At 42.7% G+C, this 26107-nt stretch overlaps 1 protein-coding gene across 1 annotated transcript in view; it reads right to left on the reverse strand.

Moving 5' to 3' along the window:
- Positions 1 to 1209: 1209 nt before the first annotated feature.
- bnc2 (basonuclin zinc finger protein 2) overlaps positions 1210 to 26107 on the reverse strand; it is a 158708-nt gene continuing 133810 nt past the window's right edge. Inside the window, exons 5-6 of the mRNA XM_080464093.1 lie at positions 11257 to 13652; positions 1210 to 3468 (exon numbers count right to left, since the gene is read on the reverse strand). Of these exons, the coding sequence (XP_080320219.1) occupies positions 2679 to 3468; positions 11257 to 13652 (3186 nt within the window). The 3' untranslated portion in view covers positions 1210 to 2678. The remainder of the gene's footprint in view (positions 3469 to 11256; positions 13653 to 26107) is intronic.

The following is a 26107-nucleotide window of genomic DNA, read 5'->3' on the forward strand; positions in this document are numbered from 1 at the left end:
TTTCCCTTCACTTGGGATAAACAGGCAATTACCCATCCCTTTTTCCTATGCCATGGCCGTCCGGTGAACTTAAGCATACACTATTAGTGCGTGTCCCTATAGGATCTGCGCTGTGGCGTGTGGAGGTGGTAAGTGAGTGGCGGGTTGAAGAAATGGGTAAGGCGGCTGTTAAATGACTACGCTCTGATAGACAAAGAGAAAAACAGAGCGAAGGGAAGAAATTCAATTGAACTGAATTGCCAGCGACCCCGAATAAGTAAAAAGCATGCGTAGAAAATGAATAGATGAATTGATTCCAGCTTAATTGAATGAGTCAAATTAAATTGTTCGGAGCAAACACTCACTTTCCCTCCTTTTTCTCCCGTCAGTGTCACAGTCCTGTCAGCAAGCTTGGCGTCTGGCAGCGTAACAAAGTGACAAGTGAGTTATTAGACAGAAGAAGCTGGGATGGCGGGACGCCTCCAGGTAACAGAGAAGCAGCACATTTTTAATGATCGTTGCTGTCATCCTTTCCTCCCTAGTCAGCCTTCCACCTCCGCAACCTTTCCATCAGAATCAGCTCCCTGTCTCGCCCTCTTTATCTTTGAGAAGAGAGGACTAAAAACTGCACATGTCACATAGGTGGACTCCCAAAAGAAGACATGAAATATTTCAGTCCGATAGGTCACGCCTGTATTGCAAAAATGGCTTAAGTGTGGAACTTCAACACTGTTATGGATGTAAGGTGTTTTGAATACTGTACAGCACACCACATAACACTGCATATTTCCCCACTGTGTGTAGCACCAGTCAAGTAAGAGAAGAAATCTCCTTGTAACGTAATACATGGCATTGCTAACACATCGACAAAACAAGTCACACTGAGGAACAATCTCTATTTTTTGCCTTTTTTTTTTACAAAAAAATAATCTTATACCGGACAAAAAAAACAACAAAAAAAAAAAACATCTCCATGAAGATACATCACCCACTAATAAATACCCCTTCCCTCGGCTACTTTGCCCAATTACTGGAAATATTTGTACCGTAAGACAGTCGTGGACATGTTTCGATAATGGCTGCAACCGTCAGCCAAGAAATGGTGACATTTTTGAATAGTACAGGAAGCGACACTAAACGATGGAAACCAATAGAGAAATATCACAGCAATAGTTTTTAAGACTCAAGTGCATCATGTTAATCAAATGGGGTATGATTTTAAGTACAATGTCACACTGAAGGAGCTTTTTTTTTTTTTTTTTTCTTTTTAACTTTTTTTCCAAGAAGAAAACACAAATTTTGGTCACAGTTGAAGGACTATTTCTCATTTTTCTCTCCTTTTCCAAACCTATGGGACAATGATAATCCATTAGTACACCTTTTATGAGGACAAACACCAGCTCTTGCATGGCTAATTTTGTTTGACAAAATAATCGCATGCTTAGTTTAGTAAGATAAACGTCAAGACTTAAATTTAGTGATTTTGACAAACATTCACGGAACTCCTTACACAAAGGAGGAGGAGCGACTTTATCCTTGTTAACTCATTTGTGTCTGTGAAACAGCAGTTCATACTCAACATGACCTGGATTTGTTTTGAAACAAGACACTTTGGACACAATTCCTAATGTGTGTTTTAGCAATGGGAAAAGATCTCAGGTTTTGTTCAGGAAGGCCCGATGTTTTCTGTTGTGAAACGTTCTTTAAAACTGAGCATGTGCAAAAAGGAACTGGCACAAGTATGTTGAAGGAACTGTCACTTCTCTCGGCACTGTAGCCATCAATGACCCCAAACAACACCTAAAGTTACCATTGCAAAAAATCCTCATCATAATAATATTACACATCCCCTTGTATAGATGCAAAGTGCAAAAACTGAATTGGTATACTAAAGCTCATAAACATAATAGACAAAAAAAATCAAATAAAAAAATCAATAGAAATACAAAGAATGATATCAGTGTAGTAGCCCAAAAAAGCATGCCGGCAACCTCTGGATATCTAACAAGTAGATAAAACAAGTCACATGATATTCTTTTTTTCCCCTAGGACTCAGTTTTAAAATGTGTCTTTGAAGCTAACATAAATGAGTCACGCTAGTAAGATGCTACCTCTTTCTTGCCTATAGCTGGAAGTATTGTACGGGACTGTAACATAAAACCATAAAGAGAGAGAAAAGAAGCAAACAACCATCAACACAAATCTTGTACAGCAAAAGCCTCTTGGGACATTATTTACAAATGAAGCGTTCATGCTTTTGTAAGGGGTTCATTTAAAAGCTATCATTACACAAATACATACACAAAGATTTTTTCTTTTTCTCAGTACTATCATTTCTGCAGGCAAAGTCACAAATAAGAGTTTGAATGGGTTCTTTGGAGATGGACATCAGCACAAAGTGGGGGAGAATTAGAAAGGAAAATATGTGGGGTGAGGGGAAGTATGATAAAAAATACCGGCTGGAATTTTGTTATAAAGCAAACTCTTCACTCGAGAGTGTCATTCAGTTCTTCCAAAGAAGGAAAAGTCAAAGGACACAATTATAAACTGCAGTTAAGAGTCAATTAATTTTATGAGACGGCGTTACAGAGGACGGGAAGAGGCATACAGGCTTGTATTTGATGGTCTTTTGATGGGGAATAAGGATGAGGAATGAGGGGAAGAGCGGGCACACTGACAGGAGAGGAGCAAGTCATTCTTTAGTCTATTATTGTCGAGAAGGGCATGTTTTTATGGAGGTTGGGGTTCTGAGAATGTCGATTACGGCTGCGCACGGAGCTGAACACCATATTGCAACCGGGGATTTTGCACTTGTGCATCTCGCGCAAGTGCACAGTCTTGTAGTGCACGCGCAGGGTCCCTTTGTTGCTGTACATTTTGTGGCAGATGTTACAAAGGATCCCGCTGCTGTTGCTGCCTCCGGCGGATGAAAGGAGGAAAGGTGAGGAGGGGTCCAACCCCTCACCCCGTCCTTCCTTGAGTTCTCCAGTCTCATCCGGATGCCCCCTTTCGACCCGCTGGGAGAAGTCCTCTCCCTCACTGTTGCCCTCTTCCTCATCCTCTTCTCCCTCCTCCTCCAGGTCATCCAGTAGGATGCCTTCGTCGCTGCCCTCATCAGACTCGTGTGAGGAATGGACACTGCTGCTGGATTGAACACTGGACGTAGTGCTCAGGTCCAACACCATGTAGTCGTCGGACTGGGCCCGAGAGAAGCCGTTGATGTGGTTGTTTTTAAGGTTGAGAGAATGGTGGGGAAACTCATTGCTCATGGGGGAATGGGCAATGTAGTTCAGGCCAGCGGGCCCAAGGCCGGCGCCTCCGAAGCCCATCCCAGAAATAGGGTCCAGGCCCATTTGGTGGCCAGCGTAGATCTTGGCCAGTAACTCGGCTCGCAGGTCCTTGGGCAGTGGCAAGTGTTGGGGGTCCAGGACAATGTCGTCCAGCTCTTTGGTCAGCAGTTTGCGGTGCAGGTTGATGTTGGAGCTGTGCCTAATGTGGGAAAAGAGTCACTGTTATTGATCATAATGAGACAGGTGCATACAAATCTGCATCACTTTTTTTAATCACCAGAAGTAACTTCAGTTAATTTTTTTCATCAACGCAACGTTTTATTTTTCCATATTGTAAAGTCACCTTACACACACACACACACACACACACACACACACACACACACACACACACACACACACACACACACACACACACACACACACACACACACACACACACACACACACACACACACGCTCTCTGCAGACGAAGTGCTCTAACACAGCAATGGAAGAGAGCAAGAGAACATCCTGCAAGTGTTTACCACTGTCAGCATGTCTGCACTGCTCAGCCCTCAAATCCAATACAGTCTGACTCAATTAAATACTCCACCATATTGAATGGGAGTTTATCAATTGATTCGAGCTGTGGTAATGTGATAATCGAGGGGAACTGGATAGCGTATTAGCACTAGGCCCTGACAGCATTATCGCATTCGTTCCCTATTGGAGGTGGCTTAATCGAGCACCTCAATGAACATGTCTTTATGTAGCTCTGGATTTAATTAAGATGAGCATTTTTCCCAAACACGAGGCAAACTGTATCACACAATGTGCTACAGCCGATGATAGAAACTCAGTAACAAGTGCCATGCTTAAGCCAGGATACAATTAGAGAGGATTTCAGCTCGCACACAAAGCCATGCCAAAGGATGCAAAGTGAAATGGGCATGAAAATGGAATTCAGTGCCCCTTTTCTCCAATTTCACAGCTGCCGAGGAGGACTGAGGAAATAAAGGGAGACCCACGGCACACATGTCACAATAAAAACTGCATAACACAGAAAGGAAACTCAAGCAACCAATGACCAGTGTCAGCATTGACATACACACGGTCTGCTCCTCACAGATCAGCTGAGCACTCAAATCAAATGAAAAAAAAATAAATGCAAACACTCAGTGCCTTATTGTGAAGGGTTTCCATGCAGGGAGGGCACATGTGTGTAAAACAAAATGAGAATTGAAAAAAAAGGGAAAAGACAAAAAAAAAAAAAAAAAGGTCATCCTGAGCAGGACGGGCAAAAATGGAGTCACAATGGATAGTAGAGCTTACCAGCAGTGGCAGGGTTGATGCAGTCAAAAAGGGTCCCTTTCCTTTAATTATTTACTTCCCTATCCGACATTGTCCTGCAAGAGGTAAAAATACATTCATTTGAGGGACCCTTTTCTGTGAACCAAGCAACCAGGAGCCTGTCCACTCGAGCATCGTCAGCATTGTGGAAGAGCATGGCAAATCGATTGGCCGTGGCTGTCACTGCATGTGTGCCTTTGCACGTGCTCGTGTGTGTTTGTGTGCGTGAAAACAGAAAATATACTACTCCCATGTAGTGAGACTTTGATCAAAAAGACTATATAAATCCTTTGTTCTTTTTTTTTATCCTTTGATAGTACAGTTGCACCCATATGGCGTTTACTTATGGATAAAACATGGGAGTCATGATTCAACGCCTGTAGTGCCGTGTCTCTGTCAAGTACATGTGTGGACTCTTGGCACGGAGACACCAGAGCATCTCGATCTACTGAAATATGCCATGAGCAGTGATCATCATTTTTTAGGAGAATGGGCACAGTTTCAGCTGGGATACCGAAGAACAGGCTTGAGATGTGATAAAAGGAGAAGCTGCTCAGTTAAGCCTGAAGTGCAGGATGCTGTTGTTGATGCTCAGGTAGGCAGGTCCTTTGCAACATGTCTCCATCACTAAAACAACACCTTCTCACTGCTAATAAGCTCAAAGTTAACCATGGCTATCTAATAAAGTCAAACATGCTAAGTATCATGCAGTAAGTAGTCTGCAGAATTGCTACAGTTGATACTCACAATGCACCATATTGTTAGAAAACGTATGTATTTAAATGACAAAACATTCACGGTTACCACTAAAACTTTTCTATCGATTACACAGAAATGAACTGAAAATTGGGTAAAGCAACTAAAAAAAAAACAACAGTATAGCTTATGTTACACATTGTTTTTATGGCAGTTGAATCCAAACACACACTGGACATAATGCCTTATCCATTCATTAATCTGATTTAGACTTTCTGCTCTATTCCTCACTACACTCCCTCTATCACTCCTCTTCAGTCTGCTCCAGCTTTCCTCCTCCAACCCAAACTTCCTTCCTTCCTTCCTTCCTTCCTTCCTTCCTCTCTTCCTCCCTTCCTCCGTCTGCCTCCCTGTTGGCCAGTAATGTGGCTGGCAAACCAATTTGACAGTCTCATCTTCGCCCAAAAGATGGGGGAGGCCTCCGGAGGGCCCATGTTTGACTGTGCAGAGGAGGCGGAGTGAGTGTGTGCTTGTCCCAATCGGCGTTAATCATCTTTAGCTTCATCTGATGGCCCTTGGCCTTGTTTTAGAGTGAATATGTGCGAATACAAGCGTGTACGTCGTCTAAATGACTCATAATGTGTAAATGAGATGGAAGGCTGAGTGCTATTAAACTGACATCGGTGGTTCTTTGTCTTTCCTGTCATTCAGGGGGTGTTATGAGGTTTTGGGTGTATGTGGGAGGAAAAGAGTTTTTGTAACATTTATCACTCTCTGTCACTGTTACGTCCCCTTTGCACTGCTTTAGCTACTCGAAGAGTAAAAAAAAAAAAAAAAAAAATCTATATATATGGTTTGAGGTTCTTTGAGAAAATAAATTGTTTTATATTGAATATGCGGTTTTTATTTAATTAAAAAAAAAAAAAAACCTTTTTATCTTGAAGTTATGATTTAATGTTACTTATAGCACTGTAGCTCAAAGTCAGTGGTTGACTATGTGCTTACATGGGCATCTATATGTTATTCATCTTATCATGAAAAAAAAATCCTTTTTTCTCTCCAAAATGAATCATAATTAGCTTTCAGTGATAAACCAGCTTTTATTTTTTTTCTAAGATATTTCCTCTATGAGCAGTATGCCCTTTGTTTATAAGAGACAACCGTAGAGCTGATTGTGGAGCAGAGGAGCTGGGCCCACATGCCGTGAGGGGACTAAGGGAAAAGGAGGGAGGAAGGAGGGTAGGAAAGAGACTCTCCAACATAATTAACCTTCACTCTCTCCGCTCGCAGTGGCCCATGCAGGGACCGCGGGCTGCGCGCGGCTGCACCATGGGAATGTGGGAGAGGGAGGACACCTGCCTGCTGCTATGACAAAGAAGGAGCAGGTTAGGATGTTGGGGTGAAGGTTAAAAATAAAAGTTGGATGAGCTGATAAATAGAACATAAGTAAGGCAAGTCTTGCCACCGGTTCAAGAAAAATGATGATTAACAGGGCTAATAACGGTGATGATTGCTTTCCACCAGTTAATCGTCCAGCTTCTTCAGCACTTGCGCCGACGCTGCTCACTCCCCCCAAAAAATAAATATGCAATCATTTACCTTCACGACAGCCACGAGGCTGGCAGGAGAAATATCTCACTGTAAAACCACGCACACTTACTTTCAGCTCTGTTTTACATTGAAAAACACACATATGACATGCATGCTCAAGGGGTGTATAAGATTAACTTTTTCTCCCTGTGCACATCAATATGTGCAGTATCCATTGTTTAATATCTGATATTCAATCTACAGTGCAAAATGACTTCAAAATCATTACTGGCAGTGATTTATTTTTATCTTTGCGGCACACTTATGGTGTGTCCCATTCTGTTCTGCTCCGAGTTGTTTTTCTCTTCAGATCAAATGACCTCGTCTCCATTTTCTTCTTTACTTTGATACGCGAGCTTTTGATGCTGGTGTCTGAAGTTGTGTTTACGTGTCTTTGGCTTTTCACTCGGTCAGTGTTCTCCTCTCATAGCTGCTTGGCAGAGGAGGAATCATGGCAGGTTTAGGTGTTCATATGCCGCCTCACTATAGAATGATCAGCTCAAAAAACAAATGAAGATAAGCTCTGATTTTACTTTGTATTATTAGAATTCGCAGTGATTATTACTTCATGTTCCCCTTCATTTTTGAAAGATTATTTCCTTGAAGTATTATTATGTTATACGTGTAATCTGTTCTTCCAGAGAAAAGAGTTGGCTATTAATTTGAACAGACAACACTGTAGGCCCAAAAAAAAAGAAGAAGAAAAGAATCAAATTAGGAGAAATAATTCAATTTGACTTATCAGATTTACTGGTAATCAACATTATTTGTTCAAATAAATGTGTACGTGCAGTTTCTTAATCTTGTAATAGCAAATGCCCTGATGAAAACAACAAAATTATATTCCAATTTTATTGCTACCATTACACTCAAACATACATTACACCATTAGAGGATTACCCAGGGACAGATTTGATGAGAGCGCAAGGCTTGTGTATTGACTCTTCCTAAAGCCCAGGATTTCTCTTGCTCGGCCCCGTTATTCTCTGTTGTTTTGTTCCCTCTTTGAACCTGCAGCTGAGTAATATGTCCCATATGCTATCAGGGAAAGTATGGAAACAATAGTGTGTTTCAGTCTCCTCCACCCAAAGCTATACTGCACACGCATGGCTTAAAAATGCATAATTTTCGTAGCCGATTGTCCCTCCGTAGGACAAAGTTATCGCTGTCTCCCACATGCTCGACCACTTTTATGTGTTTGAATGGCATTAATACACTGATGTTTCTCATCACACGGAGTCAAACTGTCCCACACATTCACACTTCCATGGTGATATGGATATGATAACTGCCTCCCCCCCCCCCCTCACCGCTGGCTTTTGTAAAAACATATACAGTGTTTGTGAAGAGCCGTCTGTTACATCTTGCCAACTTTTTACTTTAATGTCACTGTCACCTAATTCAGTTTCCATGCAGCTACGACAACTGAAAAAGTTTAATTCGGTTATTATCACCAGCATATTGAAACTTTCTGATTCTTTAGAGCATCATAAAACATAAAAAAAAAAAAAAAGATGATCACCAATTCACTAATGACTCTTTAATGCAGTATGTGTGTATTTTAAAATATTTCATGCACAGAAAAACGAATTATGATGTTTGTCAGATTTGTAAAGGAGTTTTCTTACTAGATTAGTTTGTAGTTTTTGTCTGTTTGATCAATTAAAAACATTATCAAACGCGAGCTAGTTAGAAACTCCTTCTTTGAAAATGTAAGGCAGTTAGGTCAGACCTTCTACGTAGGCTGGAATTGTTTTTACCTGTAAACTTTTTTTTCAACATTTTGATTTGTCTTCATTATATTCATTACTAAACATTAGTCTTAAACTCCAGTTATTCCTTTTTATTCATGATTTAGAATGAAGTTAGAATAAATAAGGCATGCTGGGTAAAGACCCCCCCTATTATATGTAAGACATCTCCCTTTTGTTTAATCTTCTTAAATCACACCCTGTGTGCAGGAGTACAAATACCTTTCTTTGTGATCTATTCTCACTCGTTCACAAGCCTGTGTACAAACTTGTAAGCCTGTGTGTGTCTACACATTGCACATCGGTCTGATCTTGCCCTGGGCCTCAGCTCCTCCTCAAGCTTCGACAGGAGCAGGGAACTAACAATACACCTTGGTGGCAGTACACCACACTCAGGCAATAGATGGGATAACAGCATTCGCTGACATCTCGCTGCTGCCGGCACAGCTGTGTCAGGTGAGTAGCAGGCTCGCACCTTCACTAACTTGTCTCCTGCACTACTCCCCTGTTCCCTTCTCACATCCACGTCTAATAGAGTCCCAGAATCACCTGCTCTATTTACAAACTGATAATGAACAAACAGTGCTGGGAACAGATGTGAATGAATCAAATGCAATAAAAGGCTGCGAGTAGAAACGAAAGAGTGAGTTCGGGGGGGTATCGGTGGTGAAAGCAGAGATAATGGGAGATGAGATAAAACAAAGAAAGTTAAAAAATAAAAAATAAAAAATGGATTTAAGTAAATTTACAAATATTATTTTTAAAACTCAAATATTTGCGATTTCTTTCCCCCCACCTGATTTAATTGCATTGTTGATAGTATAGCAGATGACTTTTTATACTCTATGTATAAAAGCATGCAAAACTTTAAATATGATTTCTCATTGTGGTAGTACTCAGTAGCAACTTTTGATTTTAAAAGTACCAAAGTACATGCACATGCTTGAGTGAAATTACATACTGGCAAAAAGTATCCAAATAAAAGCACCCAAAAATACTACATATTTACCATAATATAAGTTCATTACTTGCACCCATAACAAATACTATTTATACTATTCGTCAAAAGCTTGGTCACACCTTCTCATTAAATGTTTTTTCTTTATTTCCATGACTATTTCCATTATAGTTTCTCATTGAAAACTAAGATTGAACACATATGGAATTATGCAGTAAACTTAGTTAAATAACTTAAATTATTTAGATTCTTCAAAGTAGCCACCCTTTGCTTTCCACACTCTCGGCATTATCTTGATGAGCTTCTTGAGGTAGTCACCTGAAATGGATTTCCAACAATCTTGAAGGATTTCCCAGAAATTCTAATCACTTGTTGGGCCAAACCATCTCAACTGGGTTGAGGTCAGGTGACTGTGGAGGCCAGGTCATCTGGCGCAGCACTCCACCACTCTCCTTGGTGAAATAGCCCTCACACAGCCTGGAGGTGTGTTTGGGCTCATTGTCCTGTTGAAAAATAAATGATGGTCCTACTAAATGTTTCTTGGCCCAAACAAATCTCTTCTTGCTTGTTGCTTTTGTTTAGTAGTGGTTTCATCATGCTCATTGAGAGACGGCCATGGGTTTGCAGCGCGGTCAACAAAGCAAAGGGTGGCTACTTGGAGGAAATTTAAAAAAAAATAAAACATGTTCTGAGTTATTTCACATTCACTACATGATCCCATGTGTTCTTTTGTGGTTTTTGATGCCTTCAGTGAGAATCTATGATGTAAATAGTCCAAAAAAAAAAAAAACTGTGAATGAGAAAGTGTGTCCAAACTTCACGGTATGCCTGATGAAAGATAATTGTCATAGTCACCAGAAATATGAATTCACAACCAACTGTTGCTGATAATGATAATAAAAGAAAGTGTAGTTTATGTTTGAATAAACACTAGCCAAACTCAAAAACTTCAAAAACTTTGAGTAGTCACCTGCCAGATCCAAATTGTACTATAGTTAAAGGGAGGTTTTGCCAGTTTGGGGCACAGGTTATATTATTTACCTCCGGCATGTGTTGTGGCATCAACCAGCTGCCACTGCTGCTCAGGCATATATATTCTGGAGAGTGAATGTGTGGAACTGATATGTGCTAACAAGCTCAGGTGAATATGGCTGGCCTCACCTCTTAATGCGCTAATAAATGCAGTGGTTTGACAAACCGCCGTCTATGTTAATGTATGCGCCTTCATCTCCCTATGACAAGGTGAAGTACTGAGGGCAGGTAAACAACACACTGCAGCTGGAGGGTTAACGGGTATGGCTTGGTGCTCCGTGAAATGTCGGGGCATGTTTCTCTTTGTGGCATCATACTTTTTGAGCTTTAACTTGACACAGAGCAGATGCCCTGAATGTCTATTTGAATTAGCTGACAGATGTTGAGTGATCGGCTAACCGGACTTAAAATGCTTTGGTTAAACTTCATTCCCTTAACATTAAAAATAAGAAAAGCTCTCAGAGATCGAAAAACCATGTTTTGGCATGGATTTTTGATAAGTACTCCCTGTTGTTTTGAATAATGACATTACATAAATAATAACAGATTTAAAAACAGTTAAACCTACCTGTGACTGTCACAGTTACACTAAAAAACATTGTATATATTATTATACTCTATCACTAACCTGTCTCGGCTTCTCCGGGAAGGGAAAGCAGCGTTGCAGCCAGCCACAGTGCACACATGCATCTCTTTGAGGTGCACATTTTTGTAGTGCAGTTTCATGCTATAGGAGCTCTTGAAGCTCTTCTTACAGACGTAGCAGATCTTGGGGTCAGGACTTGAACATGGGTCTCCTTCAGGCGATTGAGAAGAAGGAAACTTTGGTGGACTTGCACCATATCCCATCGACGAGATGAAGCTCTCATGCAGAGCAGCCATGCTTGCAGCAGCGGCAGCAGCTGCTGCCATGCCTCCGTTATAGAGGCCATACTGGCTCATGCAGAACATGTCATAAGTAGGATCATTCAGTTCTTCCTTGATCTTGATAGCAGGCTGATGAGGGGAGGGTGAGGAATGGCCCTTTCCTTCCATTTCCTTTCTCAAATGAGCCTCTTCACTACCCTCATCGTCATGTTCCTTGTCTATTCTTCCACCCCTGTTATGCTTTTGATGTTCATCAACATCCATCAACTCATCTCGATAAAACATCTTGGAGTCAGATGTTTCAGACTCATTCTCAAAGTCTCTTTCGTGATCCTGATCCTCAGAGGTAAAGCTGTCCATACAGCGGAGCTCAGCAGCTCCCCCTCGGCTGTCGCTACCAGTTCCTTCTCGACATTCATCTTCGCTTGTTCTCATCATTCCTCGTAGCGCTAAGCCGGGGCTCATCTCATCCTGGGAGGGGGACTGCTGCCCACTACCACCACTGTGGTTCCCGGTACCGCTGCCACAGTTGTTGTTACTGTTACAATTTCCATTCATTCTGATATTGTTGTGAAGCAGGGATGACTGGTGATGGTGGTGATTATGGTGCATGTCATCATCATCATCATCTTTGTCGTCATACTCATCCGCTACATCAATTACTTCCTTCTCAATCTTAACTGGCATGCTCGATTTACGAGGCTTCTTTTTGGGCGTTGGGTCACTGTTGCCAGTGGTGAGGTCCTGATTGGCACTAGGTGTTGGTAAACGGTGGGACATGGGTCCTCCCTCAGACATATGGATATTATTGTGTGAAGACACAGCTGCGGCAGCTAAGATCTGCTGTTGCTGATCCATTAGGGTGGTACTGTTTGTGGTAGTGGGCATGATGGGGCTGGTGGGCAGTGACACTGGAGGGCTGACAAGGTCTGCAGGGGACAGTAGTGTTCGGTAGAATGGTGGCACTGGCTGGACTGGCTGCACCGATTTCAGGGAAGGGAACACCAGTGGACTTTGCAGGGGTGACTGAAGCATGGGGTCCACTGGCGGGGTGGTGAAGCCCAGTGGGGGCCGTCCTGGGCTGGTGAGTGTGAAGCCACCATTTTTGGTGCTTGAGATTACAGGTGTACCACTGCTTGAATTGGCACGAATGAGGTCCTTGTCACGATTATTGCGCAGCATGGGCATGTGCAACCGTGGATTTGGATTGGCACTGTGGCGGTTGCGGCTGCGTAGTGAGCTGAAGACCATATTGCAACCCTCAATGGTACAACGATGTTTAATCTTCAAGTGTACAGCATTATAGTGTATTTTAAGTGTACCTTTATCGTAAAAGGTTTTCCCACAAGAGTTGCAGCACACGCGTCCCTTCCGGGAGGTGGCTCCCATGCGGCGCATGCGATGCATCTTGGAAGAAAAGGAAGGATGGTTGATAGTTTTAGAGTGCTCTTCCTTTACAAAGTGGTGGTGGACATGGTGGTCATTCAAACTGTTGGATTGCTGATTCTGACTTTGGGACTGAGATTGACCCTGTTGCTGTTGTTGCTGCTGAAGCTGCGTCTGCTGTTGCTGCTGCTGAGCCTGCTGGGTAGAAGGAGTTGGAGAGATAGGTGATGCCCGGTTATTGGCTTCTATCTTGGGTTCAGTGTTGTTGTTCATGGCTCCCAGTGCTCCACGACTTGGGCTTTGACCTGTGCGGAAGGGAGATAGGGACACTTCTGATTCACTGGTGTCCACCTGTTCTCCTTGGCTTGGCAGGCTGGGCTCCCTGAGTCGGAGAGCAGACTGTTCCATAGGAAGGCCGTTGGGAGGTAAGCCAAGCATGGGAGCTGAGACCGGGTTGATGTACTGGAAAGGCAGGAGGAAGGCTAAGCTGTTGGGGATATTTTCAAAGTGATGAATGCTGGAGGGGCTACTGTTTTCCAGATGTGTCAGGAGCCCTGGGCTGCGGGTCCTGTTGTTGCTTTCAATGAATGTCCTAATCCCGGAGTCTGTCTTGGAAGAGGGAACTGTAACTGCCTGACCTTCCTTCTCCTGTATGGCCATCAGCTCCACAATAGACTTGGTCTCTCCAAAGCGCAGGAACTGCTGCAGGGTGATGATCTCTTCTTCTCTGGACATGATGCTCCATCGGTCCAGGACCTTGCCTGCAGCATCCTAGATGCCCCAGAAGAGACAAGAGAGAAGACAAAAACATAAACCTTTATTGATCGTGCATAATCAGTGTGGTCAAAGGAGAAATGGAGCAAGGGTTAGTTTGTACGGGTGAATCTTTCTGCTCATGAAATTCAGAGACCCCTGGAGCGACATGTAACTAAAAGAGCCCTATCGAACATCTCCTTCCTCCACTGTCCCTGCTTTTCACCCATTCTTCAGTCATTCATGTTTGTTTGTTTTTCAGCAAACTATTCCTAAAAATTTAAACAATAATTACACAATGAGCGGACTTGGCAAGACTTTCAGATTTGAGAAAACAAATCCAGGCACCAGACAGAAGACTATATTCATGCATCTGTGACGTTGAAGATTGTAACAATGCTAATGTTGAGACCGAGTAAAAAAAAAAAATTTGATAAAAATGTGAACCCTTACTTGGATTCCTTCTGTATAGAATAAATATCAGTGGATATTTACAAAACTGTGTGAGTTCTGTGAGGTTTTTCTTTTCAAGACTTGATGCATGTTGAAATGCTTGAGGAAGGGCCAAAGCTTCTAGTGTGTATAGACAAAATAATGTAGGAAAGTCCAATACAAAAAAAAGAGCTTTAAAAAATACTCATATTTGTTGAAGTTCCTGTTAAAATTTATCTTTTAAAAATATTATTTATATTGTTTGAGAAATAATGTCATGAGTGTATGAATGTTAAATCTATATAAAAATCATATTTTCTATCATTTCAAAAGTTTTGGTTTTATTTGGGGGGGGGGGGGGGGATTTCAGCTGTCATTGGCTTTTCATGAAAAAAATTTAAATAATTGAAACAAGCCATTCTCACATCAGAAAATGTGTAATTGGCACAAACATTTCATATTCGAATGATAGGATATGAGAACTACTTTGCTGAGACTTGCTTATTATTGCAAATAGAATGGTTTAGTTGTCCAGAGCTTTCTGAAGCTTTGATGATGTTAATGGTTAGAAAAAGAAAAAGAAAATACACAGTCTATGCAAATCCTGGGAAATGACTGGGCTTTAGCCACCGAGGTTTAGGCAAGGAAGGTTTAACCAGGAATATTTGTCTGCCTGCTTCATAGCACTGATGATACTACTCTTTGCAGCATAGTCACCAAACGGTATTTCTTATTGCTCCGGGTTTTATAGTAAACATGTTTGTGTGAACAAGACCAGACAGTAGTCTGACAGAGTGTAAATTCTACAGTTCACACAGAATCTGTGGGGACCGTGCAAAAGTGACAACAAGGGAGTAACGCAGGCGACGACAATTAGTCACACTGAAATGGTAACATTTCTGATGTGCTCCAAGCTACTGGCATCTATAAAAGATAAATGGGAACTCTGGTGAGTAAAAAGCTGTAAAAACCAACATCACAAAGCACAAAGGGCCTGTAAGGAGAAAACAGAAGATAAATGTTTAAAGAGAGTCAGCAAAAGAGAGGGGGGGGGGGGGGAGTATCGGAGAGACACAGAGGAAGAGGAGAGAAACACAGAGAAAATAAAAGTGTGAGTGGTTTCATATCATGCCCTCAGAAATACTGGAGAAATAGATTCTTCTGAGAAGAAACATCAATAGTCACTGGGGTATTTGTTGTTAAATATACATTAAAAAACATTTTACACTTTCATTCTGTGTGCGCTCTGGAGTTTTAGCCTGGAGGTATGACTTTAAATTCTAGCCTGGACACTATTATTTCACACTGCATGGCCATCTGGGTATTAGTACTTCCATTTGATTTAATTGAAACAAAAAAATGAAAGCAGATTAGAAAGTGAATCTCTAAATAGTTCCACAACCAGAATATTTCTTAAGAAATTGTAGTTCTGAGAAGTGCAGCTTCTTCTTCTTTTTTTTTTCTAGTAACTAAAAAGATCAAATTGTGTTATGAACGCCGTCCGACTACAAGCCGAACTGTGAAAAAAAGTACGAAAGACTAAATGCAATTTAGGTCCTTTGATGTTGAATCGCCTTTTTTTGGTCACAAGCAGGGAAGTGCAAACAACTATTCATATTTTAGGGATTATTGATTTACGTGTTATTGGTCATACTTCTTTTGCTGTTGTTATTTTTTTTTAAATTTACAATGTCTTTGCATTTGTTCTCCACTTGTCTCTCATCTATGTTCAGTCTACGATTAAAATATGATTCACAAGCCCAAAAAAAGAAGAGGTTTTTGGAGTCACCAACGGTGCGGATTACTCTCTAGGTTTTGAAACGTCAACATAATGCTAAATACCAGCAGTTACTCAACCCTGTCACTGACAAATGTACAGAGGGTAGAAAGCTTTATATTATCTTCCAGTTCAGACCTGCGTCTTCACCTCAACACTCACAAAGTCAAACCAAAGCCAAAACACAATGACACAAGCCCAACTGCAACCCATTAGTGTTAGCAAAGGCCAGCCAGCTGTCAGAACAGGTCAGCAGTTCTGCCACGCAACGGACCCTGTCTGAGAGGAGGCCATCGCAACGCTCCTAAATGACCGGTCAATTTGAGTTTTGAACGCCAATCAACAAGACAATTGGGTTGGGGTGGGCTTGGAGCGAAAAGTCAGAACAAAATCAAGCAGGAAACAAATCTGTTTTTTTCTAAAATGATGTGAAAGATTAAAGCTGACAGAAGTTTATGGGGTTTTTTTTGTAGCTGTTTTGTTATTAGTCCACAAGTCATATCAGCTATATTCTCACAATTGTCTTTTCGTCACTTGACGCGGTTTCAAATCACAAAAATTTGTTTTGCACCAACAGCATCCAATGAAATTAATAAACTATCAACAATAAGAAAAAACATGTGATAGTGTGTGGTTTAAAACGAGTGTCTGAGGGGTGTTGAAACACATTTGCAGCCCCAGTAGTCCTTGCTACAGTAAGTCTAACAACTCCACTCTCCTGCATTAGCCTGGTGATGCTGTGAAAGAAACAAATATGCCATTAGAAGCACTTTTACAAGTAGGCACTCATCTTCCAATTAGCTTAATGTGGCCCTCTTCCCCCTATATTTTCCAGGCGTGCCCCACCTCTTCTTGTACACTCCCTCCAGTAAAATCTCATTAATCCATCCCTCCCCCATCTCCCCTAGTGCTATGACATATTAGTCTGTCATTATGCATCCCAGAGTCCTTTAAACAATGCAACTAAACCTCTGTTTGCCAGGTTAATGACTATTAGCCAATAATTACAGCAGAGAGACGATGGGGTACCCACTTTATCTGGTGGACAGCTTCTGCTGTTAGTTTATTTCATCTGCCTGCCTTCATGTCTCTCAGAATTAATCTAGCAATGGCTGTATTTATTCATCTCTTTGCTGGTGCAATGCATTCTTAATTCATTGCCGTCTGATGTAGTGGTGCTCGACGCTGTGCAGTGAGTGTGTAGTAGGGTGTCCACCTTGCAGATTGCTGACGAGGAGGATGAGCAAATGATGGCCTTGTCATGGGCCTGGGTACCACTGTCAGTTAAAACAAATCAGGCAATTATGCAATTAGCAGGTTATGTGCTGGGCTGTATTAAAAGCCAGGGAGTGCAGCGTTGTTAGACTGCACCGTGTGCATTAGGGATTAGCAGCTTAACATGTATATGCTTTTCACTAATCATCACCTATCATACTCAATGACTGAGCCTGCTTGGCAGGCAATAGTGAGAGATGCCACGCAAAGCACAGAGAGAAAAATGCACAAATATGCAGTATTGATTTTTGCTGGTATACAGTAACTCAAATAGGAGATCTCTAACTCTTCGACCCAGCATTGTGTTCTCTATGCCTTATGATGGTCACCTGGTTCTTTGTGAACATACTGGCAAGTCTACTGATCACACCACAGTTCACTGGCAATAAGGTGGATCTGTTCTCACAATGGCAAGGCGAACCATGGGAACCACATTGATTCACCAGTCACCTTGCAGTGAATGCGATCTCCACTGAGCCTCGGGGGAATCCCCATTGATCTCCAGTCCTGCTCTCAGATCCAGTTCCTTAAAAAAAAAAACTGCTCTATTCTTGTGTTCGCCACTTCAAGGGAGGTTAAGCAGAAGTTCCCTGTGATCTGAGAAGGTCCTGAACCTTGATGCTTCCTTTTCCATATTCCGTTTCTCTCCACACCCTACATTGGGCTTTATGAATAATGCAGAAGATCTAGTGGCGAGTGGTGCCATGGGGGATGGGTTCACGCAAAGCCCACTGCCTGGAGCCATCACATCAGAGGCCAAGAGCTCCCAAGACACAGGCTGCTCCCCCATTGGCTCCCTAGTGGCAGGTCAGAGGTCATGTGTGAACAACCGGCTCTACTTCCTCTTGTGATGGGCCACGGGGAAATCAGTAGCTACGTACATATGTGGGTGGACGACATGTGTAAGAATAGCCGTTGAAATTTGCATTCTGTGATCTTGGTAAACTCTTCTTTTATGTTCTGTACATTAGAAAGAATTCTTCTGAATGTGTGCACTGGGATGTCGTTCACTAGAAATTGTGACTTCTTTCCATTGCGTGTCACTGAATAACAGCAAGTTACAAAGACATAAAATCCTATTTTCCATATCACGTCATGGCCTTTAAACTGACGTGAAAATACAGCTGATTCAATAAAGTCCACGCAGCACCCACTGTACAACTCATATTCCTGATTACAACTTGGAACAAATCCATTTAAGCTTGATTCCAGCTTTATCATTTAATTAACAGCCATGCAAGAGGGCATTGGCTTGGTCAATATTATGCTCATCACTGCTAGAGAGGACTATTTGCTGAGCTCTGGTGTGAGTAAATGTGAGCAGGCTACAGGGCTTATTTCACTGTACCAGACACACAATGACCAACCAACAGGCCACAAGACACCCTGTCTTCACCTCTCAACCTGATTTAACTCATGGCTTTGGTTAAAAATTCATGACTGTGTGTTAGTTGTTGCTAAGGGCACACTAATCGACTGGAGTGAGATTTATAGTGCAGTTGCAGACTGCAGGGATGGAGAAGGAGGTCAGGGGGGCTACTATTGGAGACTTTACCACAGACTGGTGAGTCACAGCCTGGCACGTACCAATTTCCAGGTGGACTATAGTAAACAGTTTCCATTTCTTTCCCTCCTGACTTGTCATGTTGCATTATCTTTTTTTGAAAACAAATCCGTCATCATAAGTCTCAAACCTCTGATTCAGTCTCAACTCTACTGACGTCCACTACAATCTACACTGCTTGTGTCTAAAAATCATTCCTTAGGCATCTTTAAAAAGTGGAAAGGACAGTCCTTTGGCCACAGCCCAGCAGAGGTGCAGACGGGGCAGCACATGGAAGCCATTTCAGGCCCTGGTGCGCTGCAGAGCAAAGTCGGCTGTGCCCCGAGTTCAGAACCTCATGAAGAACCGCCTCATAGCACTTACATGTAAGCAGCACTTGGGCCCGGCCAGATGTATTGATTCCCTGTCTCTTTGCACCAAGCGCACAATAACACAAGGACGTCGGCTTGCCTCACCCAACTGTGCTAAGGAACCGTGGCCCTGGCCAATGTGTAAAACTCAGCGGACCCAGCACTAAGCTGGAGGGGATGCCTCGGAGAAGAGGGGTGCAGCGATAGAAGCAGCGAGGGAATGCCTGATGGTTCACATTAATTGAGGATGATTCGTGTGATCTCCTGGGTCTGGATACGGCAGCCAGGTCTGTCGTGGGCCTGGGAGACAGATGTGGGGGCCTCTGTGCTCCCTCCAGGGCCAATGGAGAGCAGTGAGGCGGCTGAGAAATGGTCTGTCCTGCCTGTGTGTGTGTGTGTGTGTGTGTGTGTGTGTGTGTGTGTGTGTGTGTGTGTGTGTGTGTGTGTGTGTGTGTGTGTGTGTGTGTGTGTGTGTGTGTGTGTGTGTGTGTGTGTGTGTGTGTGTGTGTGTAGAGATGCTTTTCTCTCCCTCTTATATCACATCTCCTTTGTCTTGATTACGATTTTGGCATGAGGCCGGAGCAGAGAGGGTGCATTAACATATGCTCACAATTTGCTCTTTGGCTACACAGTTCTAAGGTTTTACTGAGTCTTTACTTATCACTCTTTTCTGTTCCTTTTCGGTGTAATACCAGTTATCACCTTATAACACAAAGCTTGTTATGGGCGGCAAAGTGCAATCCCAAGGGATTAACAGTGGTTACAATAAAATAAATAAAACATAAAAGAGCTTTCGATCAATAAAATCAGTCGTTTTTGAATAGGTCTTTGTAGTTTGTCATAGTTACGCCACGAAGCACACAAATGTGCTCCATCTTCCTACATTTTCCCCGTGTACTACATCAAAACATAGCATTGCTTTCCCCCCCGAAGACTTTTTAAGACTCGTCCGAAAAAACCAACCAAAAACATTGCTCTCTACACAGTCAAAATGATCCCCACATTACTTTTATGCCACTGTGTAAAAGGAAATAGATGTGAATGGATAATGGATTGCAGGGTAGGTAAACCTCCTAAGTCATTTTGTGTTGGTGGAGCTGGGAACAGATAGAGGTGTCTGTAACATGCAGACACACTGCATTAGAATAGCTTTTCAGCTTTCTCTCTCTGCCTTTGCTGTGGAGCATGCAGGAGGAAAGAGAATAAGCTAATGGACTCTTTATTTAATGTGATCAGAGTCATTATTGACATGCTGCCAGGAAGATGCAAGACCATTAACTCGAGCCTCTCTCTCTCTGGTACCTTCCCTCCACCCCGCTCCTTTACCCGACAGTAGTTCACTGCCAGACTGAAACGTATTCGAGGGAAGGGCCACTAGGGGGTCTGGGTGCCCCAGAGGGATCTGTGTCTGTCATGTTAACTAGGAATCTATGATCCACACTGTTTGGGATTGGCCCAAAAAAAACCCAAAACTGTTGCCCAGGCCTCTGCAATTACAATTCACTCAATATGAAAATTAATTTCATAGAATGAGGAACAAAAACTTTAAATGTTTTTTGTGGCTTAAATGATCCATTATCTATCGTTTTACATGCTTTCACCTGCTATTTTCCCACAGACACGATGCACAGTGTCAGGACAAATGAAGTACAATTTACCTTCAACAGAACTCTTAAGAAATGATATTGTGGCGCTCCTAAGGGATACTTATCTTAAATTTCTATCAGTTTTTTGGGGCAAGGATGTGGAAGAAGAAGCAGAAGAAGAAGAAGAATTTTTCCATACATATTTTGTTTTAATTTGATTAAAAGTGTAATGGGAGTTTTTTTCTCCGTAGTTGGATCAGAATATTGAATGTTTTCCAGTGAGCAACACAAGTAGTATGGATATGATCGAAGCCCAACGCTGGGCTTGTTATGAAAGACATGCGGACTCTCGTGTTCGGAAAAATCGTGGTTATCACAGTGAAATAGTGCACCGAGTAGGTAAAATGGTCCCCACTTGCAAACAGTGCAGTCTCCGTCTTTTAAAACTCCCTCGCTGGAATTGGTGCCTGGCATGTAAGTTGGCTCATTCATCTTGGATGCGGATGGTGCCTGTGTGGCTGCAGTGTAATTTACACTCTCCCAACGTATGTGCCAGAACACATCTATCCCTGTGGCCCAGAGGCTCACAACGCCAGGGGCCCAGAGGATGTTTTGTGTGTGTGTGTGTGCGTGTGTGTGTGGTGTGCGCGCTGATGTGGGTACAACAGGAAGTGGTGCTCAGGTCTCTCGGGGCATGGTTCCAGGTCCCTGGGCCTGTCTACTGTCATAAGTTCCAGAATGGTGATTACTTACTGCAAAAATAAACACCATTACCATCTGGTGCTGCCTCTTTGTACTGTAACTTATACACCAAGAAAAGCTCTAGACCATCAAAACACAGAGAATAAAGAATAACCTAAAAAAAAAATAAAAGAATCACAGACACACTGTAAAATTTCAATCTACCTTTTTGCATCCCTGTACATGTTTGTGACTCGTGTGATGTACCTCTCCAATAAATACCTCTCATCTTTCAGGCTCAGGATGATATCAAACAGCTCAGACTTCATGTCTGTGGCAGATAGTAAAGAACAAAAGGTTTTATAGGGATGCGTGGTGAGAAAGGCGAGATGATAAGGGTCATTCAAGACTATTGAGGCCTTGCAGAGCCAGCAGATGTTTGATCCATTCACGGCACATCTGGTCCATAACACACTCAATCCATTTCACTTGACTTCTTTTTAGACTTTCACTGTTCCTCATGGTCCACTAAACTCTGCCTTCCCCCTTTGCAGCACACAAATACTCACTCACCATCAGTTCTACTGGCTGCTTTAAGTTCCGTTTCTTTACATGTGATTTGTACCATCACAATTACAAATTGTGTCCTACATCATAGATGTCATTGTAAAAAGTAAAAATCTCTCTTTCCTGATGGATTCTGAGCTGTGATTCCCAGCGAGAAACTTCCAACTTGTGCTACAAGTCAAGGAAATGAAAGGTGTCATTCTTATTGTAGTGGACCCTTGGGGGGTCATACAGAGCTTTACAGCTTCATTGTGTTTTTTTCTTTCTTTTTTTTTTTTTATGTTTGAAACGGAGTGTACGGCCTGTGACTCTGAGTTCTGGAGTGCAACGTGACGAGAGGACTGTCAACTCCCTGTAACTCTCCATGCAACTTCCTTTAATAAATGTCAACTCTATGACCCAGGCAGCAAATCCCTGGCAGGCTGGGTGGCCATGTCAGCAGGCTGGCTGGCCACACAATGTCTGAGCTTGGCCCTGATGACATGGGGAAGTGGAGCAGACTGCCAGTCTGTTTGTTCAGAGAGGGGACGCAGGGCCACCTGGAGGCTCAGGTCCAGGATCACAAGATAGAAAAAAAACAACAAAAACACACACCCTGTGTTTATGTGAGTAGATCAATCAGATCTGGGGACAGATTGCTCTTTCGTGTTCTCACAAAGTGAGAATTTGTCACGAAAGACGATATGATGATGCATCAGAAAATGAAATATGAATCTGAATGCAGGTGCAAATTGAATGTGTTCGCTCTACATTGTTACTACTGTGGACTGCTTCAAATTTGAGTCCAAGTGTAATGCAATCTTCCTGTGTTTGGGTCTGCCCTGGTCTCGCAGTGCTGTGCAGTGCAAAGCTATTGATCCCTTTCGCCTTGTGGTCTGCAGGGTTCCTGTCAGTGAACGCAATGAGCCGAAGTACCTTCCCCCCCCCCCCCGCCCCGTGTAGCACTACAAGCTAAACAGCCATCACAGAAACTCGATACAGGCAGACTGTGCCCCGGTCGTGAGCTAGCGGCGGTGCCCTACAACATCCCGTGAGGCTTAATTTAAGTCGATTTGGTGTCAGTGTAGCATCTCACCTCGCAGACCTGTGCCAGTCTAATATGTCACGCTAATATGTCTCTCCATAAGAATTACAAGGCTGTGAGAGAAACCCAGATGCAATAAGTATGGATTAGCTAATGTCCATGTTCTGTCTGCACCTTGGTGGGATGGAGGGGCGAGCCAACAGTCGTAATAGCCACTAACTGGGTGTCTGACTGGAGCTCGAAGGTGAGATGAGGGCATACAGGCCTCTGAGGTTTCTGAGGAGCTCTGGGAAATAAACTTTCCTCTCTACTGCAGAATAAAGACAGAAGGGGCGAGAGAGGTAACATTGAGAAAATGATTAGTCAAGAATGAGAGAAATGGAAAGGGCACTTTGGGCTGTAAATGCTTTTTTTTTTTTTTTTTTTTTTTTCCTGACTATTGATCAACCTGGAGGGGTTTGGGTGAAAGGTCTTGCAGCCCTTACCTTGTGTGCTGTGTGTTTGTGTGTTAATGTGCAAAGCCATTGATTCATATGCTACTTGTATAGTTGCCCTGTGTGTAGGCCAAAGCGCCTGACAGGGGAAGAGTGGGATGGGAACACAACTCGGAAAGAGGAGCAAACAAAAAGGTGGTCGAAAAGGTGAGGGCATGGTCAAACGGGGGCGTAATTAGGAGCCATGTTACCGCTAAACTCTATATATTGATCAGGGATAATTCACGCGCACCATATCTTCCCCTCAGCCAGTGTGCCGAGGTGCTTTAATTATTGATGTTGCATATAACTCTACAACGTTGCTACACTATATCCATTTTTATGTGGCTGCTTGGCTGATTCCAAACCACTATTAAGGATATTTTTCCTTTTTATTCCTGAGTAAATGCATATTGAAAACATGTGTTTGATTGATAATGAATAACCAAGAAGGCCAGGAAGTCTCACATCCAATTTATTGCTATGCATGCGCTAGTGTTTAACAGAAAAATAATTGTTTTGACAAAAAAATGAAGTGGATGAAAGCTCACTGTTATGTTCAAGAAAATTGTTTTGGAATCAATATAATATACCACTATAGAATATGTTATCCTATTCTCTTTTTCCACTGCCTTGTCACTTCTGTCTGTGCTGCTCGTGTGCAAGTTTCACAGTGTAATAATATCATTCATGTGGACCAAACATCGTAACATAACAGACAGAGAAGAATACTTTGCATGTGGCTTCCGCGGAAGAAGATGACTGATATTTGGGTTCATTTTCAATTTCTAGAGGTGGAGAATGAACTGGAATGGCTGATTTTGAACACTTGTGGTCAGAAGATAGTCGGAAAAAAAAAATACAACACACAGAGAGGTGTCTAAAAGTTCACCATAAAGACATCAAAGACCACCAATCCAAAGAGGAAACCACAGCCCTCAGTCTATAGACAGAGGAGGGTGCTGATTTGTTGCAATTGGTGTTATCTGATACAATTATTTTGGCTAAGAATAATCATGCAAATACACATTTACATGTACGTGTTTCAGGGATATCTTTCTAAATAGTGGTACCGTTATTAAAACAGATGATTTGAAACAGGACGAAGACTGAAGGTACAACAACAACAAAGTTAACGAACTATACAGTACTGTTTAATTTCTTTTGACACACACACACACACACACACACACACACACACACACACACACACACACACACACACACACACACACACACACACACACACACACACACACACAGAGGCCATATTCGCCATCGGCTATCCCTGCAGGCAGATGTGGAGCGTGTGCCAACTGCCTGCTGAGTGAGTATGCAAGTGTGCCCCAAACGCAGTGTTGGACACTACGCTGAGGTGCTTTGATGTGTGTGTGTGTGTGTGTGTGTGTGTGTGTGTGTGTGTGTGTGTGTGTAGGGGAAGGTCAGTGAAACAGCAGAGGGACTGTGTAATCCTCTGACATGCCTGTGGAAAAACACAAGGATCCCTCTGACACTCTGAACTTCAGGCTCAGAGGACCAGTTAGTGTGTCCACGGGTTCATGTGTGTAGGATTCACTGCAGGCTGTGCGGGCATGCAGACTCAACAACGGATGCCAGACACACTGGTCTCACACTGACACACATCTACACACAATAGACAAATAGACAAAGACGCGTCGCAGTGTTTCACAGTTGGTCTCACTCGTGAGGCTTGTGGCTTGGCGACACTAATACTTTGAAGACTAAGTCACTGGCAAATGTGGTCAAGCCATGTAAGGTGCACTCGACAAATAAAATGGCAAGCTGTATTGCCCGAGGCAATGCACTCACGCACACACACACTAGTGCATTAACACAACCATTTTGGTTGTGTCCCTGGAATGCAGGAGGACAGACGTAGAGTTTTGGCTCTGCCCTGTCTATACTTTGCATAATTGCATCTTACATTTCCTTTACTCTGATGGGATGTCGGATCCCAAAGAGTAACCAGGTCTGGGAACCAGGTCTGTTGATCATTAGAGTTTGGCAAAGAGACCCGCTGCCACTTGTGATTGAGGGAGCAATACGTGTAATGCCTGTGGGTAAATGTCCTCATTTCTACAGCATGAGGCCACGAGACAAAGAAAACCAGGGCAAATAAAGGGACATTAAGCCTATGAATTAGCCACAGGTTTAATGTGAGCTCTGTGAAACAATAAGCAACAAAACAATAGGAAACATTTCATCTTCTTATTGTCTAATCGCCCATCTGACTGCCAGTGCATTTCCCCTCTTAACCCTTGAGATACTCGCTAATGGCCTTCACTATGGAATTATTTACTACTCATGGCAGGGGGGCAAATGGTTCAAATTGTGTGTGTGTGTGTGTGTGTGTGTGCATGTGTTTGTGTGCGTGTATGCCCCTCGTAGTCAAGAGTGAATGAAAAGGAATGATGGAATCATTGAAGCAGGCAGTGACTGAGAGGAGAGGAGAAGGAAAAGGGCGACTAACGGAGGAGACTGAGTGCTGCTTGCTAAAGTGAAAAATCATGCCACGGTGCAGAGGGGCCTGATTTTGTCCACTGGGAGAAGTGACTACATCTATGCTGGCACTCAAGTGCTCTTAAATACTCTCCCTTTTGCTCTCGATCCTCCTCACTCCATATCTTTCTATCTATACCCCCACTGCCTTGTTCCTCCTCCCCTCAGATGTCCCTCGGTCCAGTCCAGGTACAAATGGCTATTTGCTGTACAACTCCCATCGC

Source organism: Lipophrys pholis, assembly GCF_963383615.2.
Source record: "Lipophrys pholis genome assembly, chromosome: 5".
Lineage (NCBI taxonomy): Eukaryota > Metazoa > Chordata > Actinopteri > Blenniiformes > Blenniidae > Lipophrys > Lipophrys pholis.